Source organism: Acomys russatus, chromosome 12, assembly GCF_903995435.1.
Source record: "Acomys russatus chromosome 12, mAcoRus1.1, whole genome shotgun sequence".
Lineage (NCBI taxonomy): Eukaryota > Metazoa > Chordata > Mammalia > Rodentia > Muridae > Acomys > Acomys russatus.
In genome coordinates, this window is record NC_067148.1 from 30227309 (window position 1) to 30245259 (window position 17951).

General features: G+C 41.5%; 1 protein-coding gene across 1 annotated transcript in view; it reads left to right on the top strand.

Annotated features, from left to right (window-relative positions):
- Positions 1-17951, top strand: part of Abca12 (ATP binding cassette subfamily A member 12) — a 157447-nt gene that overhangs the window by 108685 nt on the left and 30811 nt on the right. The window contains exons 24-35 of the mRNA XM_051154135.1: positions 987-1316; positions 2408-2477; positions 2566-2700; positions 3503-3658; positions 4590-4776; positions 8268-8486; positions 9540-9736; positions 11068-11228; positions 13188-13424; positions 14313-14463; positions 16693-16945; positions 17436-17525. Coding sequence (XP_051010092.1) covers positions 987-1316; positions 2408-2477; positions 2566-2700; positions 3503-3658; positions 4590-4776; positions 8268-8486; positions 9540-9736; positions 11068-11228; positions 13188-13424; positions 14313-14463; positions 16693-16945; positions 17436-17525 — 2186 coding nt within the window. The remainder of the gene's footprint in view (positions 1-986; positions 1317-2407; positions 2478-2565; positions 2701-3502; positions 3659-4589; positions 4777-8267; positions 8487-9539; positions 9737-11067; positions 11229-13187; positions 13425-14312; positions 14464-16692; positions 16946-17435; positions 17526-17951) is intronic.

The window sequence follows — 17951 nt, forward strand, 5'->3', positions numbered from 1 at the left end:
GAGTAATAAGATTCCACATCTATTCTGATTCTCTCATAAAATAGAAGCCATCGCTGCATTGTTCATTAAGGTTTTTTTTTTTTTTTAAATATAGAGACTTTTATTATTTCAATCCCTGGATTGAAATTGAAGTTACACTATGTGTGGCTTTTTCCCACACTGATATATTTATACCTAAGTACATGTCAAGTCCATGCCATAAAATAATAGAGGAGACACCATATATTTGATGTCATATTTGAAATCATTTTAAACTGGAGAAGTCAGCCAGATTCAAGTTTCAAAATTAGAACTGTAATGCACATAGAGGTGTGTGTGTGTGTGTGTGTGTGTGTGTGTGTGTGTGTGTGTGTGTAAGAATTGAACTTAAGACCTCTGCAGCTAAGCAAGTGCCGTATACTTATTTATTTTCTAGAAGGGAGAAAGAAAGAGACAAGACAGACAGACATAGAAACACAGAGAGAGAGAGAGAGAGAGAGAGAGAGAGAGAGAGAGAGAGAGAGAGAGAGACAGACAGACAGACAGAGAGAGACAGAGACAGAGAGAGGAGAGAGAGACAGAGAGAAACAGAGATAGAGAGAGACAGAGACAGAAAGAGACAGAGAGAGACCAGGCAGATACACTATGCCATAATGCATGTATTGGAGGTCAGAAGACAACTTTCAGGAGTCAGTCTTTACCATTTTCTAAGCTCTTATACTGATTGCAGGTCGTCAAGTCTGCAAATTAGTGCCTCTACTGAGCTATCGCACTAGTCCTAGAAATGTGTGTTTTTACATGGAAGAAAGGTCTTCTCCAATGGAATCATTGTTATATTGGGATGCCACTCTGAGAGCATAAAATCTGAGAGGAGCTAGTACAAAAAGTCTTACCAATCAGAGAGGATTCACATACATTGTTTGAACGCATAGTTCTGCATGAGTGGAGACTCCTGGACATTTTGTCACAGTACAGAAGTAACTTGGGTTTCTCTCTTCTTCCTCCAGTACATGAAGATGATGGGTGTGAACTCCTGCAGCCATTTCTTTGCCTGGATTATAGAGAGTGTTGGGTTTTTACTGGTTACCATTGTGATCCTCATCGTTATACTCAAGTTTGGCAATATTCTTCCCAAGACAAATGGCTTCATTTTGTTCCTGTACTTTTCGGACTACAGTTTCTCAGTGATTGCCATGAGCTACCTCATCAGTGTTTTTTTCAACAACACCAACATTGCGGCTCTGATTGGAAGCCTCATCTACGTCATTGCCTTTTTCCCATTTATCGTCCTCGTTACGATTGAGGATGAGTTGAGCTACGTTATAAAAGTTTTCATGGTAAGTCAGCTGTTGGAGTGCACTCTTGTGTGCTATAAATACCGCCACCCTCCCTTCGTTCGTGAACAGAGTCTCAAGCTGAAAGTTCATTGCATAATTAGAAGTAAAGTGATAGAAAAATAAACTTAACTCTTCTAATAATAGAGTGTGCTGTCTACTCTGAAAGGAAAGATTCCCCTCTCCCCTCCCCCACAGTTTCTAGAACCATTAGTGATGCTATTGAGCTATGGTTCTTGAACAGCTAATATATTACCTGCTGTGTTTTGGAGATCATCCAGAATTTTGACTTCCCTTGGTTCAAATCTTTACATATTTCAGAACCTCTTGTGCTATAACCATTCTCATGTATAAGAAGTACTCATGGTTTTCATGAGTCACACATACCTGCGGGAACAGTGATGGAGGCATTGATACTGTACACCCAAATATAGCAGTACTCAAATGTGGATTCTTTTCTGCCTTTTCCTCATTCAGAAGCACTAAATTGAGTAATAAGAGGACTGCATTTAAAATTCAGAAAGCAGAGCACTTCCCATCATATTAAGGCTTTACTGTCCATAGGCATAGATCTTGATGAATAACTTTAATTCAACACTGACTGCTCTAGTTTTAAACAAAACTTAAATTTATGATTTGTAGTGATTATCAATATTCAACCAATAAATATTTTAGTATATTCTCATTCATAATTCTATTACCTGAAATAAATTTAGAAACATTTTCTGGCCCCGATATCATTTAATTTGAGTCTTCACACTCTATTACTCTGTAATTTCCTACCTTATAAATCTCTGAGCAACATTTAATAAGCTTAAACATATATTTTGGATTCTTAAAAGACATTCTCCAAGTTAATTACCTCTTTCTCTGTCTCTGTCTCTCTGTCTCTCTGTCTTTCCCTCTCTCTCTCTCTCTCTCTCTCTCTCTCTCTCTCTCTCTCTCTGTAACATTTTTCACAAAGGACTTCAGTATTTTAAAATAGACTTGGAGAGTGAGCATCTATTTTGTCTATATGTCTAACATCTTAAGCATGTTGAGACTCTCTCAGTGAGATCTACTGGAACTATCACTGTTGTTCATTTTCTTCCCAGAGCCTGCTGTCCCCAACAGCATTCAGCTATGCAAGCCAATATATTGCCCGATATGAAGAGCAAGGTGTTGGTATGTTCAAATTTTTTTTTACACCTGCGTTTTATCTCTGGCTGCAGTGTGTGGCCAGGAAGAATAAACACCCATGTTCAATTTCCAGGTCTTCAATGGGAAAACATGTACAGATCCCCTGTTCAGGGCGACACTACCTCATTTGGCTGGCTGTGCTGTCTGATCCTGGCAGACTCTTTCATTTATTTCTTTATTGCTTGGTACGTCAGGAACGTTTTCCCAGGTAGGCACCTGCACAGATGCTTCTTGTGGCTGTCATCACTGTCAGTCAGCTAGTACGTATGTACCAACAGTTAGCTTGCTGTGTGCAATAGCCGAAAAAGTATACTAAACCCCCAAATTAACCCTCATTTTCAGGTTAAATGTGTTGCTGTGTTCCTCCCCCCCAGTTCTTTTAAAGATAGGCAAATTGAAAATCCCGTGATGGTGTATCAGGTCCCACTAGCGTTTCAAAATAGAAGCATGATACATCAAAAATGCAAGACCCATGTTTCTTAATTTTATGGAGAATGAATTACATTCTAGAATACAGACTGGAATCGCACCTTGCATCTCAAGTAGTTAGCCTTTCTAACAAGTTCAGGTGTTTCCCCCACTAACTGTTACTGATATGTGTACATTTCTGATGGATGGGAGAATAAAATTGGGTGCTTTCATTTGCACAAAATGCTTACAAAAGATGACTGTCTTGAGAACAGAAAGCATATCAGTACTGGTTTGGGGCATAGGGTAGGACCAGAGAATATGCAAAGGGACCCCGTGAGAACTCTGTGGGGTCATAGAACTGCTTTAACAGAGGACTGTCGTCACACTTGCATTTGTAGGTGAACAAATGGGCAAACTTACAATAACTGTACTTCACTGACATTGCTTTTAAAAAGAGATGACCTTTTTGGCTTTGCTTTGTCAACTGAGCTTAGCCTTTGAGTTCACAGTATTTTATAAAGAGAAGCAGTTTCCTGAGCCGTTCACAGTGTTTCCTTGTTTAGTTAGTAATCACTCTTCCTCATGCGCTCTCATTACAGGGACATATGGCATGGCAGTTCCCTGGTATTTTCCAGTTCTTCCTTCCTATTGGAAAGAGCGATTTGGGTGCGCAGAGGTGAAGCATGAGAAAAGCAATGGCCTGATGTTTACCAATATCATGATGCAGAACACCAACCCTTCTGCCAATAAGACAAGTAGGTCAATAGCCTGTGTCGCCTTAAGAGAAATGACATTAAAAAATGACATAACTAGTGGTTTAATTACACTTTTCTAAATGGTAAAATTATCATTCCTTTAGTCATGGATGAGTATGTCTCCACATATGTGTTTACACTCTTACGGGGATTGAACTGTGCCTTCTTCTGGGCTCATTAGCTCAGTTGGTTAGCATATGTTGCTAATTAAGCCAAGACTGTAGATTCCTTTGTGGTCCGGTTACACTCACACAGAGAAAAACTGTATTCCTTGCCTGCAGTCTGCATCCCTTCCTCTAGCCATCTGCTACCAGTCATAGGAGTAACCAAGAAACAAAAATGGTTAATGTAGCATAACCTACTGCTGATGTGAGAAAAATTGTGCAAAGCTCATGCTTTACTGACACGGGGTGAGTGCTACCGTCTCTGTGAAGTAGGGATACCATGTGCCAGTGGTGTGGTGGTGGAGCCTGAAGAAGGGAGAGATGAGAAAACCAGCTGGATTCTGTGAGCCACAGATCTGAGAAAACCTTGTTACTGTAAAACCACAACCTGCGAACATTTCTTTCATAAGTTGATAACATCCTTCCCAATCAGAGAACAAACCTTTGGGGTTATCTTTAAGCTCTGTTGGGGGGGGGGAGAGAGAGAGAGAGAGAGAGAGAGACCGTAAAATTATGACGCTGTATTTGGGAACTGCTTTTTCCGACAGAGAAGGGTGACATAATAAGCCCCAGAGAGTGTGGTTTTGGAGTCTTGCTCATTCTGTAAGCAGGTCAGAAGGGAGCTGGAGAGGACAGTAAATCAGTTGCTTCTGAGCTCTTGAAATTTAAAGATCATATTTATAAAACCGGCCGTTTTTAGAAGAAAGTGTAACCCAGCTCTATTAATTACTTATGGACTTACTACTCTTCTCTTGGTTCCTCTCCAGGTCCTGACTCCGCATTTCCCTCCAACATTGAACCTGAACCTAAAGATCTCCAAGTTGGAGTCGCCCTTCATGGGGTCACAAAGATCTATGGCTCAAAAACAGCTGTTGATAACCTCAATCTGAACTTTTACGAAGGCCACATTACATCATTGCTGGGGCCAAATGGAGCCGGCAAGACCACAACAATGTATGTTATTTTTCGACTAAATGTCAAAGAAGGATATTATTAATGATAGCTTTTTTTATAAACTAATAACTTACACAAAGAAGAAAGCAGAGCTAGTACATCTTCCGGACAGTTCAACTTGCCCTTGGTAAAGTAGGACCTAAGTGAGGGATTCCAGACTGTGACCTCTAAGTCTATCTTAGGCCGGCACTTAATCCTGGCCCACCCGATGTGTCTTAAAATGTTTAATTCAGTATAAACCCGAAATACCAGTAAGTACTCTTGGCATGTCTTAAAGCAGTGGTTCTCCACCTTCCTAACGCTGTGACCCTTTAGTGCAGTTTCTCATGTTATGGTGACCTCCAACTATAAAATTACTTTGTTGCTACTTCATAACTGCAGTTTTGTTGCTGTTATGAATCATGATGTAAATATCTGATATGCAGGCTATCTCCTATGTGACCCCCATAGAGGTCACAACCCACAGGTTGAGAACCACTGTCTCAGAGAGTGGAGGACTCCTGCAACACGGAGTGTACACACCGGCTGAGACGGGGCTGTGGGAAAGGTTCCCTCTAGCCGCTCTGTTCAAACCAAGTGCGTTCTCTGTTCCATCTCTGGCCTGGGATCTGTCCTGTTACATCTGTCAGTCTGTCCCTTCTGTCGGCTTTCTAAGCAGGCCAGGCGTTAGTCTGAGCTTGCACACCCTAGCATGAGTAAAGAGCACCAGCTGCTTGATCACAGAAGTCTTTGCTTGCCTTGATTCATGAAGAAACAGAGAGCCACCAGCATCATACACAGGCCAAGGTCAAGAGCAGCACCAGCATCATACACAGGCCAAGGTCAAGAGCAGCACGCGGGCTGTTGTTTCTCTCTGCTGACTGTCCTGTGTCAAGATACAGGGGTTATTGGGAATCCCAGGATTCTTATGTTATCTTTATCACTTGCATGTTTGCTTTGACAATGAGCCTTCAGGGCATCACCTGTGCATATTTGACATCAAGGCGAAGATGCAATTGGACTCAGTCCCTTAAGAGAATGTCTTGCTTGCTCCACGTTCTATTTTTTTAAAATTTTATTAATTTATTCACATTACATCTCGATTGTTAGCCCTTCCCCTGTTTCCTCCTATTCTTCCCTCCCTCCCACTTCCCCCCTTCTCCCCTCCTCTATGTCTGTGATTGAGGGAGACCTCCTCCCCCTATATACGCTCTTAGAATATCAAGTCTCTTCTTGGTAACTTGCTATCTTTCCTCTGAGTGCCGCCCGGCCTCCCCAGCCGGGGGACGTGGTCAGAAAAGGGACACCAGAGTTCGTGTGAGAGTCAGATCTCACACTCCACTCAACGGTGGAGAATATCATGTTCGTCGGCTAAGTCCTGGTAGGGGTTCGAAGCTTACTGCCTATATTCTCCTTGGCTGGTGCCTTAGTTTGAGGAGGACCCCAGGACCCAGATCTGCCTGTTATAAAGTTCTTCTTGTAGGTTTCCAGGACCCTGTGGGTCCTACTATTTCCCCATTCTTCCATGCTACTCTCGCCTAGAGTCTCAATAGGATGTCCTCTCTTCTGACCCACTTTTTTGAATGGCTAAGATCAAAAACTCAAATGACACCACATGTTGGTGAGGATGTGGAGAAAGAGGAACACTCCTTTATTGCTGGTAGGAATGCAAACTAGTACAACCACTTTGGAAAGCTATCTGGCACTTTCTCAGAAAAATGGGAATAGGGCTTCCTCAAGACCCAGCTATCCCACTCCTTGGAATATACCCAGAAAATGCCCTACCACACAACAGGGACATATCCTCAACCATGTTCATAGCTGCTTTATATATAATAGCCAGAACATGGAAACAGCCTAAGTGTCCCTCAGTAGAAGAATGGACTAAGAAACTGTGGTACATTTACACTATGGAATACTACTCAGCTATTAAAAACAAGGAATTCCGGAAATTTGTGGACAAATGGATTGATCTAGAAATTATCATAATGAGTGAGTTCATCCAGAAGCAAAAAGAGACAAACGGTATATACTCACTTATATTAAAACACTAGTCCAAGGGATACGTACCATGAAAAACTTTACTTACCATGTTCTATTTTTAATCATTTGTAGTAAGTTCAATGCCTGCTCAAATGCTGGCATCAATACACTTTTTTCTAAATAACTGGAGATAAATGAAGGCTGTGATAAGAATAAACGCGCAGCCTCTTATTTGTATGACCTTTTTAAAGCCAGGGTTGGCATTCTAGAATACAACACTTATAAAGCTACATTTCCAGTAAGAAATAAGAAGCCAGGAGAGAAAAGAGATAGAGAAGATGTTTGCTGAGCCTATAATTTTAGCTGAGAATGTCCTATTTTATTGGTCCATATATAAACCCTTAAATAGCAAAAGGAGGCATGTTATTTGTGTGTCAGTGGATGTTATAAAGAGATTACATATTACCTTGATTCATTATTTAGTACTATGATGGATGGGTGAGAAATCGGATGCTTCTCTAGACATTTGTAATGTTATAATGGAGGGAGGAGATGATTACTAAATAACTTCTCAACTTACTAATCACTTGAAAGTTATTGGGGTTTTCTATGTGGAAATACTTTGGCCATAATACAGAGATTGGGACTGAAGACAACCAAGAGGATTTATGAAGAGGTAGGGGCATCAAAAATCAGGCCTCTGATGATAGCTACTGCCCGTGACAGTAGCAAATAGTGGTAGAGTTAGGTAACCAAGAGACAAAGAAGATGAAAACATGACTTCTGAAAACAATTCTGTCTCCCAAGTAGCTGTGCTAGAGGTATATGCCATTATGGCTTAACACTGTTTTTTTAAAAGGATCTGGTATATTAAAGTAGCATGTTAATTTTTGAACTCTATTTCAAAAAGAAAAATATTTCTGAAGCCTTTCCACAAGAAAGAAAGAAAGAAAGAAAGAAAGAAAGAAGCAAAGAAACAAAGAAAGAATAAATACAGTTTTGTGCAAACAGTGTATGAATTTGTCACTAAATGAAAGAAACAAAAAGATATAATATTGTGGACAAGATCATACTTAGCTTATAGACCTTGTAAGGAATCTCGTGAAGATGCAACATCATCTTGGATTCATTGGCCAACCTTGGGAGAAAGTGATAGGATCTAATTCAGATATAAATTGGAGATTTGCCAGTCTATAAATAAGATTCCAAGGAAACACAGTATGTTCAAGGAGAGAGTGTGCTCTCAATCAAAAAAGCACCCTCAGTGTTAAAAGTACCACCACTATTGTGTATATTTATACAACACCATAAATAACTAAAAACTTAAAAGTCAGCTTCATCTTTTTATTTCCACTTATCTTTTTTTATTTGACAGCTTGACTTCACTAAAAGAGGAAGTGCAACCTCTCACCCCCCCTCCAGGTCTTTTTTTTTTTTTTTTTTTTTTCCTAACATATGAGTTGTATTTAGTCTCGCTATCTACCTCGAGTGACTGGTCCATACCTAATTTATCATATCTTCATTTCCAGCTCCATGCTGACCGGGCTCTTTGGTGCCTCAGCAGGTACTATTTTTGTATATGGAAAAGATATCAAGACAGACCTGAACACTGTTCGGAAGAACATGGGAGTCTGCATGCAGCATGACGTCTTGTTCAGTTACCTCACCACCAAGGAGCACCTGCTCTTATATGGCTCCATCAAAGTCCCTCACTGGACCAAAAAACAGCTCCATGAGGAGGTTAAAAGGTGAGTTAAGCCAGAAACAAGCACAGGACTCACTAACCTTGCCCAAGGACACGTACCTTGTTGGTCAGGCTCTGGGAGCGATAGCAATAGAATATGTTCTCTCGCAGACATTTTTGCTTTGCTTTCTACTTCTGTGATAACACACACGTTTAACAACTTTATCCTCTCAGATGGTTATACTTGCATTGTTCATCTCTTCCTTGGTGCCTTTGTATGTCGCCCCAAATATTTTGTTTCCTATCTGCATGGATACTACACCCCAAAGCCTTTTAACTGACCTTCCAGATACTACCTGCCCCTATTCCGTCTTTTCGTATCAAAGAGCTGTCAGAATGAGCTTTGCCAGCTATAAATCAGACCACATCATTCTTGCATCATCAACTTAGGTGGCTTTTGCAGCTCTTAGTATGACATCCCATAATGTCATTTACCAAGGCCTACCAGATCCAGCATGGCCTGTCCTCCTCCTCACATCTGGCTACTTTGTTTCACACTCTCCATATACTCGGCTCTGTGAACATAAGCCTACTCACACACTTGACGAGACACAGCTGACTCCGAGCATAAGTCATTCTCTTTGTTCTTAACCTAACTTCCCACACCCTTCCTGAGAGCCATTTGTCCTACTCCCGGCCAAATGAACATGTCTTTGCTCATCTCTCTGTTTCATTAATTGTGTGCTGGTTAGCACATGGTATGTTATAAACTTTCTTGAGATTATGCTTATCTATTGGATCTTCTTCACATTCTGGACACATGTACATACAATTGCTTTATGAAAAAAAGGGTTTATTTGTTTTTTGTTTGTTTTTTGTTTGTCTGTTCATTGCTTTTCTCTATGTCATAATCTGGCACAAAAGAGTCCAATGTTCCAACCATTTGTCAAATAAGGGGACTATATATTCTCTTGTGTTTTTTTCTTAGTAATTATTTTATGGCAATAGTTAGATGATAAATGAATATGAACCATTACGTGTTATCAGTAGTGCATTGCACCTCACTGAAGACAAATTGATTAGTTAACACAATAGCACCATTCATTATCCTTTGAAGGACTTTGAAAGACACTGGACTGTATAGTCATCGCCATAAAAGAGTTGGAACACTGTCAGGAGGAATGAAGCGGAAATTGTCCATATCCATAGCTCTCATTGGTGGGTCAAGGGTTGTGATTCTGGATGAACCGTCCACCGGAGTAGACCCATGCTCTCGTCGAAGCATATGGGATGTCATATCCAAGAACAAAACCGGTATGTGTATATTTCTCATAAGCTCTCCAGGAAACAGTCATAACTCTACCCTCGGGGTTCCACAAAATCAAACTGAAGCTTTTCTGTGTATAATATAAAACCCTCTAAATGTCCGAGGTGGGCCCTTTCTTTCCTAAGATTTCTTGATGAAATTTCTGGGTCAATTAATTAATACCTTTCCAGCACTTACTGTGAGTTGAACTCAACGGGCCTTTGTGGCCGCATGTACATCCAACAGTAGTTGCAAAGTCTGCCTAGTACCTAGAGAAGCATAGGATCTAATTAGAGACACCGAACATACACAAATGAAAATAAAGTGAAAACAGACTAAATAAGTGCTAACAGGATGTGATGCAGAGAAGCAATCAGGCTGTAGGGGATTAATCAGAGAGGAATATTCGAAGAGTCTTTTAAATTGCTGTTTTTTTCTTTTTTTTTTTTCTTTTTTTATTAATTCATTCATATTACATCTCAATAGTTATCCCATCCCTTGTACCCTCCCATTCCTCCCTCCCTCCCATTTTCCCCCTACTCCCCTCCCCTATGACTGTGACTGAGGGGGACTTTCTCCCCCTGTGTATGCTCATAGAGTATCAGGTCTCTTCTTGGTAGCCTGCTATCCTTCCTCTGAGTGCCACCAGGCCTCCCCATCCAGGGGACATGGTCAAATATATGGCACTAGAGTTCATATGAAAGTCAGTCCCCACTCTCCACTCAACTGTGGAGGATGTCCTGTCCATTGGCTAGATCTGGGTAGGGGTTCGATGTTTACTGCACATATTGTCCTTGGCTGGTGCCATAGTTTGAGCAGGACCCCTGGGCCCAGATCCGCCCATCATAATGTTCTTCTTGTAGGTTTTCAGGGCCCTCTAGATCCTTCTATTTCCCCATTCTCCCACTCTTCTCTCGCCTAAAGTCCCAATAGGATGTCCTCCCCTCTGTCCCACTTTCCTGATGAGTGAAGACTTTCATGCTGTTTTCTTTCATAGTGAAGGAAAGAGAGTGAGCAAGAACGATAGAGGGAGGAGGTGCACACTGAAACAGTAGTGGCAAAACTCTGACAAAAGTGACTGCTGCCCATGGACCATGAGGGACATTGGCTGTAAAGCTTAACAAGCACCTGCCAGATGCCGAAACACGTCCAGGACACCCTCCCATACACTTAATAGCAGGCTTCTGAATTTCCCTTTGATCATTGTGGAGGTTCACTCACCTCAATTAACACCACTCTTGTCCTCCGAAATCCCAGGATTTACTCTTGCTAATTCTGTTCCGTGGGGCCTTGTATCCTCATTTTTCATTCTATGTTGTTCCCGACTGCATTTTTTAAGCCAGAACAATCATTCTGTCGACACACCACTTGGACGAGGCTGAAGTGCTCAGCGACCGCATTGCGTTCCTGGAGCAGGGTGGCCTCCGATGCTGCGGATCTCCATTTTACCTTAAGGAGGCTTTCGGCGATGGCTACCACCTCACCCTCACCAAGAAGAAGGTGTGTATGAGAAAGTGCGCTCCATCGCAGGGGAATGAGAGGAGACAAAGTCTGTCCAACTCATTGCTAAAACCCATCATTGCGCCGCCTTATGTGGTTCTTAAATGTCAGCAAGTATGTTGATTAAAACCCCCCAGAGTTCTGCTCCCTTCTTAAGAGTCTCTGATACAGTAGTAAGTCCACGTTAGACCTCCGGAATTTCCTAAGGTTCTGATAATTCCCCATGTACTACCAATGCTCCTGGGCACTGCGCAAACTGACGTCCTTTTAAACGTCACTAATGGACCGCCAGCTTTTTTTGTTTCCAAAACATTTTAGCCTCTGCTGAGGAATTTAAAATTTCTAGCTCAGAGGAAGCCAATGAAGAGCAAATAGGAAGTCACGTCTTCACTAGGTGATAACAAGTGTTAACTGCAGAGTGAAAACTGACTCATCATCTTTTGAATGGCTCTATATCTAAGTCATCCCAGCATAACTTCCAAGGTACACTAAATAATTCAGGCTCACTGAGAAGGCTCTTTCCTTAGACCCCTTGCCTACTTCCACTCTTATGAGTGCTATTTCCTATTTTTGTAAGTAATATTTTATTAATTCTTAGAAACTTTCATACCATGTAGTTTGACCATATTTGCACCCAAAGTCCTCCCATAGTAACTCTCTCCATCTCTCCCTTCCTTCCCACCCTGCTTCAGCTTTGTTTCCCCTTCTCCACATCCAATTTGCATGCCCACCTACTTTCAGGAGCAGGAAACCTGCCCCGAGTGTGGTCAACCTAATAGCGGTCACGTCATTAAGCAAAACTGATTCTCTCTCTCTCCCAGCGGCACATGGGATTTGCTCTTCTCAGCTAGTGAAGGGATGCTGTGCCCATCTTCCCAGATCCATGCTGGGTGTGTCCAGCTGGAGTTAGAGTGGGTCTTGCGCATGTTCTCACAATCACTGTGCAACTGCCTTGTTGTGTCCAGAAAAAGGCTGTTTTCTTGGAGTCATCAACTATGCCTGTTTCTTACAAGCTTTCTGCCCCACTTCCTTGAAGTTCCCTGAGCCTTTTAGGGGAGAGGTATGATATATATGTTCCAAGTACAGCTGATCGTGTCATAGTCTCTCATTTTCTGCACGTTGATTAGGTGAGGGTCTCTGAGTTAATTATCATCTACACCAAGGACCTTCTCGGATAAGCCTTGTGATGTGCACTGTTTTATGGACATAGCAATAAGTCATTAGGAGTTGTTTTAATAAAAGCTTCATCCTTGGTAAACTGTCTGCTTCTACCCTAGGCCTAACTGAAAAGGCATGATTTTTCCACATCCCCCTCCCAATGGCTGCGGACACTTTCATCTAATCTATACCATATTTTCTTTTAAACTCTAACAAAATTATTCTTGAGCTTCAAAACCCAAACCAAACAAAAACCCATTAAATTAATTTATCAGTGTATCCAAGCATTATTCTAGGCTCTAGGGCTGCCTCAGTGAATTCCTGATATGAACTCCACATTCTGACTTCATAAACTTTGTGCTGGATGGAAGGGGAAAGTTTCAGAGGTCATACTTAATGTGTAGATTATTTAACATGCTTTCAATGAGTAAATGATAAATTACACAAATCACATAGAACATTTATTTCTATAAATGTAGATATAAATAAGGCAGGACTGGGAAAAGGAAGTGTCAGTGAAGCTATGAGTCAGAGCTGGTGAGGGGATGGGGTGTGTTGGCTGCCTGGGGGCAGAGACCTTAAGGGGGACATGCACCATCGCCTGAAATACTGCACAGTCGCTATTGACATGCAGGGCTGCCACCCCTTTAAGGCAAGGGAGAGAATGGTGGAGTGGTGGGTGGGAGAACACAGTGGGCAGGAGCATGGTTTGTAAGTCCCTCTGTGAGATTAAGGATGGCCGGAGGGATGGCGTGTGGTCCAACCCGGGAGAGTTCACGTAACTTTGCTTTTTGTCCCCAGAGCCAGACTTTAGACACAAACGCAATCTGTGACACAGTGACAGTGACAGCCATGATCCAGTCACACCTCCCCGAAGCCTACCTCAAGGAGGACATTGGGGGGGAGCTTGTGTACGTGCTCCCTCCGTTCAACACTAAGGTGTCAGGAGCGTACCTGTCACTCCTGAGAGCGCTGGACAAGGGCATGGGTAAACTCAACATCGGCTGCTACGGCATTTCAGACACCACTGTCGAAGAGGTACGTGGCCATCTGCTTACTGCTTGTCCTATTTACCCGTCTACTTATTTACTCATTCATTCATTATTTAGTTATCTATTAATTTTTTAACTTAAAGTGCTGGAAATTAAACCCAGCGCTGTAAACATAGGGGAGCGTTGTACCTCTGGAGTTTATCTGTACCGTATTCCTGTTTATATCAATGTGTGTTGTGTGTGTGTGTGTGTGTGTGTGTGTGTGTGTGTGTGTGTGTGTGTGGTGTGAAGCTGCAGGAGTTCACATGCACTCTTATCCACAGGCCTGCAGTAGTTATGGTACAATGCCTAGGATTATTTCTCTAGAACTGACCACTTTGTTCTTTGAAACAAGGTCACAAATTGGCCTGGACCTCAGTGAGTTTCCAGGATCTTCCCACTTTCCTAGTTCTGAAATTACAAGCACACACTGTGAATTTGTCTTTTGTACGTGGGTTCTAGGAATGGAACTCTGGCCCTCATGATGCTTCACTGGCTGAGCTCTCTCCCTATCCCTACCCCAGCCACTACTTTAATTGCTGGTGCTCATATAACTTTCTCTGTCCTTAAAAAAGTATGTGGAGTTTCTTTTTTTCTAATTAAAGGGGAAAGTATTTTTAAATAATCCTGTCACAACATCAGAAAAGCTTAAAATTCTCAGTACCATTCTAACAAAAGATTGATTTCTGAGAAGAAAATGTTGTGGTTTTTTTTTTTTTCCAACACTTTTCATCCGAAAGATGAGACTGACCATCTTTTATATGTAAAGATGTTCTCTTAATGTCAGTTGGAAATAGTTGTCTTAATAAATAAGATAATAATTGAAAGTCAAAGTCGAGGACCTAAGAGATATATACCTTTTATGTTAACAAAGTGATCTGGCCTCTCTTTCTAGGTCTTCCTCAACTTGATGAAAGATTCCCCAAAAAGTGGTGCTATGAGTCTGGAGCACTTGACACAGAGGAAAGTTGGGAACCCTACTGCCAATGGCACCGCAACTCCCGATGACCTGTCCGTGAGCAGCAGCAACTTCACTGACAGAGATGGTACAGCCCTGACATGCATATTTTGCTTAATTTTCATAGAGGGTATAATTGGGAAAATAGAGGCACAGATTTCTAGTCTTTTTTTTTTTTTTTTTAAGAATTCAATTTTAAGGTTTCTTCTAAAATTAACAATCCTAATGCATAAAAGCACCCTCCGATATGCAAATTACAGCAATCAAATTCTCCCTTTCAAGAGTGAACTGGCCAAGACAGGTGAACGTGGTAAATACCTTTGGCAGGTGATGGGGGGGGGGTTGTTCTCCAGTCATGAGAAATGACTCTCTGGATGTAGTCCTCTGTGATGTCAGAGGTGTGCTTCACATGTTAGAATTCTTCCTGCAATCAGGGATATGCAGGGATGGCCGTGGCTGTCTTGTCAGGAGCACTCTATCATTAGGTGCACGAGGCAGCAAAATCATCCAAAATAAAGTTGTTGGGTTTTTTTTTGTTGTTGTTGTTTTGTTTTGTTTTTTTTTTTATCATTCCTTGTGGGGAGAGGTGTCTAGCTTTTAGCTTCCCTCAACTCCGATTCACTCAGGGAGAAAGAAAACGCTTTCTTTTGGACAAAGACTCTGAGGTGATTAAGCCAGACCTGAAAGTTAGAATCTGTATTAAAATGCCTTGCCTTCAACTCTTCACACAGGATATGTTTAGGGGAAACATCACATTTTTTGACACAACCTCAAGGGGTTAAGTTCTTTTAAAAACCAGCTTTTATTGTCACTTTGTCTCTTTCTGACAGTTAATTTAGACCCTGCACACATGATTTACTTAAGGAAGAATGTAGTAAAATGATACATGAATTATGGAGTAGTCATTTCAGCAGTTTGCTTAAAGTGGGAACATCTCTAGGAGCAGAACTTTTAATTAAACATTTGCCTGTCTCTACAACTCAGGAAAGATCCTCTCTGATATTTGTGTAATTCTGGAATTTGAGTCTCATCTGTCCTCCACCATGCCTCTCCTTTATCAGCTGTTGGGGAACAGAATTGTGGAGTCTGAGGAATTGAGGGCTTTGATTGGAGAGTCGTCATCTGTTTCTTTGTATTTGCCTCTGCCTTTTCTTTTTCTCATAATTTGAAATTATTCTTCATTTGGAATTTCCCCCTCATTGACATTATCTTTGAGGAAACACATTTACTCCGTTTTGACACACCTGTAAGTCATCCACATGTAATTTCTCAAGAAACAGAAAAAAAGCATACTAATTAAGTCGAAATATTCAGCTCCTTGTACCATTCCCCTTTGCAGAGATAGGAGCTCACATTTAGACTTGTTCTCTCGGTTTAATTGGAATTCATTTTAAATTAAGCAGCTTTGTATTTTTTCCTTATCAGCTAAATGGAGATCATGATTTTTGTACTGCATGATTTGTGATGGGGAATTTTAAACATACCCCCGAGTTGGCAGGTACCGTTGTCTTATCACACGTGAAGATGTGTGATGCTACATTTGAATCCACTTTGGGGATAAGCTGTTGAAATGGTTAGCCTGAGGAGCCATGGCTCTCAAAGGCAACAGAGATTTTCTGAAGCCTTGGGGAGCATTTCACAGTGAGGGTGGGTTGGGTAGTAGATACATTTTCGGTGATTTCTTTACGGAGACTCTAGCGCTGAAAGCGGCATCTTGAAAGGCCTTAATCATTCCTAATTCCTAAAGAGAGTGTAATGAGTATGTGGCTGAGTTAGAATTACATCTTGAAGAAAGGCTCCTTTTCCTACCCTTAGAGTAAGTTCATTGGACTTCATTTTAGAAATGGAAACAACCAAACAGCATCTGCTACAGTAGCAACCAGTTCTTACACTAGACTGATGTTTCATTTTTATTATTTGAACTCAATCTTGATGAGACTATTTCCTATATATTCAAAATTAGTAATTACACACTGGGTCTGCATGGAGATTTTGCCGTAAGGGAACAGGGCCCCTTTTTTAAAATTCTGAATCTTTAACTCTACCTTGCAAAATTACTAAACATGTGTGTTATAACTGGTGCTAGTGACATAATTTTCAAAGCTCTTCTATTTGGCTGTACGTGACACATAAATTGTAGTCCCTGATTTAGGGTGGTGGTAGACATGGGTTGCTGAGCCTTCTGCCTGAATATTGCAGACAGACGCTTCTGCAGTCATAAAACACGATGCCATTCGCCTGTGGCTCATGAGGTTGTTGCACAACTTGATTTATAGAGGTTTCCTGGAACCTCATAGACTCTCTTGTCCTTCCTCAGACAAGGTCCTGACAAGAAGCGAGAAGCTCCATGGCTTTGGAGTGCTACTGAAGAAGATAATGGCTATTCTCATCAAGAGGTTCCACCACACCCGCAGGAACTGGAAAGGCCTCATTGCGCAGGTCATCCTCCCCATCGTGTTTGTAGCCACCGCCATGGGCCTCGGCACGCTGAGAGATTCCAGTAACAGTTACCCTGAGATCTTGATCTCTCCGTCCATCTACGGGACCTCCGATCAGACAGCCTTCTACGCGTGAGTTACTTTCTGATAGGACTGTCTCCATGGTGATCCCAGAGTCTGTGAAGAAAAGAGACTGGGAGCCACGGCACTGACTCTTGCTAAGGAAATGGGCTGCTTCTGTGCCTAACAAATAACTTCCTAAGAGGACTTACATGCCTCTAAAACAAAGTCAGAGCGATGTTCTCTTTCAGTGGCTGGAATTTAATCATATGCGATGGCTAAATTCACGTTGTAGGAGAACATCAGGACAGCAGAGCCTGTGTCTTCTGTAGATTTTTTTTTTTCCCTACCTATAGGGTGGATGTACATCAGTGCTGAAGCACTTGTCTATGTGTCGGCTTTAGGTTGACATGCCAATGGAAGAGAAGAGGAGAGTTGGGGAGGCAGAGAAGTAGGGAGAGGGAGAGAATGACAAAGCAGTCTCATAGCTAGCGTAATTCATGCTTTACAGCTTTCAGTGAACATGAGTTTGCTGATGAATCCATGTTACTTGATACCGCAGGAATTTTGATCCAAGCACAGATGCCCTGGTCTCGGCTCTCTGGAACTTCCCTGGCATTGACAACGTGTGTTTGAATACTACTGGTGACTTGTAAGTTCTTCTTCTCCTTTCTTCTCTCCAGCACTCTAGCGTGTGTGAGCATGTGTGGGCATGCATGGTGCGTATATGTGTGATTTTATTAGAAAATAATAATATCTTGAGAGAAAGTCTGTATCTAATAGTTTTTCATCTCTTTCTCTTTAGTCATTCCTCAACAATCCTATGCCACAATAATAAACATTATATGCCTTAAATTTGTTCTCTTGTATTAATAGCTACATTTCACATTCACTATATTAGAATTATTTTTTAATCCCATTTTATTGAATTAAGGATTTATTTGTTTTTTATTTTATGTGTATATGTGAGTGCCTTCATGTACCTCTGGGCACCATATGCACACCTTATGTCCACAAAAGCCAGAAGAGGGTGTTGGACTCCTTGGAACTGGAGTTACGAGTGGTTATGAACCACTGA